The 3480-nt window shown below is 49.3% G+C and overlaps 1 protein-coding gene across 1 annotated transcript in view; it reads right to left on the bottom strand.

Moving 5' to 3' along the window:
* Positions 1 to 834: 834 nt before the first annotated feature.
* tle3b (TLE family member 3, transcriptional corepressor b) overlaps positions 835 to 3480 on the bottom strand; it is a 17019-nt gene continuing 14373 nt past the window's right edge. Inside the window, 6 exon segments of the mRNA XM_042062637.1 lie at positions 835 to 1378; positions 1868 to 1944; positions 2237 to 2387; positions 2743 to 2890; positions 3027 to 3232; positions 3234 to 3324. Of these exon segments, the coding sequence (XP_041918571.1) occupies positions 1271 to 1378; positions 1868 to 1944; positions 2237 to 2387; positions 2743 to 2890; positions 3027 to 3232; positions 3234 to 3324 (781 nt within the window). The 3' untranslated portion in view covers positions 835 to 1270.

Below are 3480 nucleotides of genomic sequence, written 5' to 3' on the forward strand. Positions count from 1 at the left end.
ACGAGCTCCATAGTCCAGTTATACTGCATCATCAGATTGACAGAGCCGCCAAAGCATTCTATCGGTGAGTCGAATCGGTCACCAGGGTGTTGCAGTCCTCCACACCAGCAGGATCGGGGGAGAGGGTGGTGCGTGTCAGGATGGGGGGACTGTTCCCCCCCCCAACAGTTTGCATTTAGTCCAGACGTCCCACTTCCATATCCAAAGAATACAAGTAACAGGGCAAAAGGGCACAAACAAGTAGTACGGTTAGTTAACTTAACGTTTAATGAGAAGGATTCATTTACAAGGTCTCCCGACAGTTCCTCCCTCGCTCGACCATGTCCTGCGTCAGCGCAAGTAAGTGTAAGTGTGAGTGGGTGTGTGTGTGTGTGTGTGTATATATATGTGTGTGTCTGGGTCCCCAAGCTCAGTCCAGGAAGCAGCGTGAGTGTATCCAGGGGCCTTTCTTTCACCACTCCGCATACATCCAAAGGACGTCTCCAAAAAAAGACATTTCAATCTCCGTAAAATGTTCCGGCTCAGAGAAGTTCTTGTGTGATTTTTTTTTCTTTCCTTTTTTCCAAGAGAGCCATTTCAGGAAAAGGTCAGTCTGGAGATTGTGCTTACAAAAAAAAAAAAAGCTTGAAAAAAAAAAAAAAAGGTCTAACCTACTTTTCTATGCAAGCATTGAGGAGATGGGAAGAAAGAAAACCATCACAAGTATACCAGGACATGAAAATATATATATATTTAATATATATATTTATAAAATGTCTTTATTACTCCAGTATGTACACTTTTCACAAGACGTCCAAGGAGCACGGTTTAAAAATGAAGCACCGCTTCATGTTACATCACAGAACATTCTCATTTTGTTTAAAAAAAAAAAAAAAAAAAAAAAGAGGGAAAAAAAAAAGGTAATGAATCAGCGAGATGAAAACACGACCCCAGAAGACCCCCGCCCCCTCCAAAAAAATAATGATTCAAAAACAGCATGACAATATTTACTTCTTTAGTGCCAACGGAGCTGCACTCGGCGTGGAAGTGTTAGCTAGATCTGCAAGCCTCTACTGAAGACTGAAGCCAAAATCCACTGTAAGATGCGAGGCAAAGGGACATCGCTGTCTTGGTTCAACAATCCGAAGTTAGCCGGTGCCCCGCGGTGAGTCCGGCATAGTACAGCGGAGGGAAGAGGAGGTCCTGGTGTGAGAAGTTGAGTGCAAGGGGAGTCTAAGCAGCTCCCCTGTTCCAAGCCCAAAGGAGGGCTCGAGTCCTGGGCGCCTCGGAGTTAGTAGATCACCTCGTAAACAGTGGCCTTCTTGTCACCAGAGCCCGTCACAATGTACTTGTCATCGGCAGAGATGTCACAGCTCAGGACGGAGGAGGATTCCTTCGACTGTGGAGAGATGGAAGGATAGAAGCCAGGGTCAAGCTTTTAGTTTGGCTGTGCTAAAGGCATTACTCAATCTCAACCTCAACCTCAAACACACACACACACAGCAGATGAATAAGGAGAACTTGTGATGTTCTTAGAAACATGAGATGGATGCTCACCAGCTGACAGCTGGGGCACTGACATTATGGGCCCTCAAAGTCCCTTATAAACCCACATAACTGGAGCCCACTGACTGCACATGTGAAATTAGGATGCAAAATGAACTCCAGGCCTGTGTGTTTCTCAAGTCACGTTTGGTGTTAATGTGTCTTGTATTGCCACAGTACTCCAAAGTGACGCAGCCTGCTAGCCTAACGTTGTTGTCACACTATAACTGCTTCAAACTCCCCTAGCCCCCCCCCCCGCTCGTCCTGTCAGTGCCCTTTGAAACTAAACACATTCAGCACACACTTCCGCTAGCCAGCAGATTAGCGGTATTGATCGGCGTACCTGGAATATGCTGGCACCGTAGGGGGTCCTCCAGGCATTCAGTAGATTGTCCTTCCCCGTGCTCACGAACCATTTACCTTTACGGAAGGAAAATGAAAATGCACTCAGCACACGGTGCCCAGAAAAACAAGCCTAACCCCTAATGACGCTCAAGGTTGCCCTCGAATAACCATTTCTACCATCACACACCAGTTCACCCAAAGCAGGAAGTACAGCAGTGAGAGAAAGAGAGATAGGGGTAAAGAGAGAACAGGAGAGGGAGAGAGAGTAGAGAGAAAGTAGAGAGAACAGGAGGGGGAGGGTCGAGTTTCGCTGAAAGTGAACCCCACAAACATTGTGGCCGGGTGCAGGATGTGTGTGTGCCCTTACCGCAGTAGGCAAACTTGAGTGAGAGTACACAGCTCTCGTGGAGGTGCAGCTGGTACTTGTCTGGCTTGGTGTGGTGGAGAACCTCCACGTTACTGCTCTCCATGCCAACGGCCAGCCACTCGCCCGTCGGACAGTAACCCAGGGAGAAGATCTAAACACACAGCGAGCCAGAGAGAGAGAGAGAGAGAGAGAGAGAGAGAGAGAGAGAGAGAGAGGAGAGAGAGAGAGAGAGAGAGAGAGAGAGAGAGAGAGAGAGGAGAGAGAGAGGAGAGAGAGAGAGAGAGAGAGAGATCTTAAACAAAGTAGTAAAAACACACAAATATATATCTTGTAGTTCAGGATGGAGCCATTTCAGAATGAAACTGTTCTGAAACTGTTGCATCTCCAGTCATTAAAACCAAATACAACATGTTGAACTTCCAAGAATTAAGACAGAATGACTGAATGAATGACTGATCATTGTGTTAATGGAATATGAAGCTTTGCTTCATGTGGAGAGGCCTCACCTGTGAGGTGAAGTCGTGCTGCTGCAGCTGGCGTCCCTCCCTCAGGTCCCAGGAGCGGACCGTGTTGTCCAGGCCGCCCGTCCACAGCTTGGTCCCGTCGTGGGAGATGTCGATGCAGCTGGCTCCGTCAGTGTGGCCCTGGAACTGCCTGCAAGCCAGGGGGGATGACAGGTGCTCAATAAAAAACAACAACAACCATGACAACAATAATGACCGTCAACAACAAACAAATAAAAGACCATTCCTGTTTCCCAGCAACTCGGTCCAGCTTTCTGGCCACTCACCTGACGAGTGTCTGGTTGTGCAAATCCCAGACGGCGATGTTTCCGTCGCTGCAGCAGGAGAAGCACACCTTGGCATCGGGGCTGATGGCCAGGGCGTAGCAGGCGGGGGCGGCAGAGCTGGTCAGCTCGGCCTTGATGCGCGGCGTCTGCGACGCCAGGTCCCAGATGGTCAGCGTGCTCGCCTCCCCGCCCACGATGAGCGTAACGGCCGTCCGGCAACAGCTTACACGAGCGGATGTAGTTGTCACGGTTCTGCAGGTGGGCAGGCGGGAGAGAGGAGAGTGAGTGAGGAAGAGCACTAACCACAACAGAACGGATGAGAGCTTAAGGAGAGGACAGTGGGGGAATGGGGAGGGAGGGAGGGGGGTGTGTGTGTGTGTGTGTGTGTGTGTGTGTGTGTGTGTGTGTGTGTGTGTGTGTGTGTGTGTGTGTGTGTGTGTGTGTGTGTGTGTGT

This window comes from Alosa sapidissima, chromosome 14 (assembly GCF_018492685.1).
Source record: "Alosa sapidissima isolate fAloSap1 chromosome 14, fAloSap1.pri, whole genome shotgun sequence".
Classification (NCBI taxonomy): Eukaryota; Metazoa; Chordata; class Actinopteri; order Clupeiformes; family Clupeidae; genus Alosa; species Alosa sapidissima.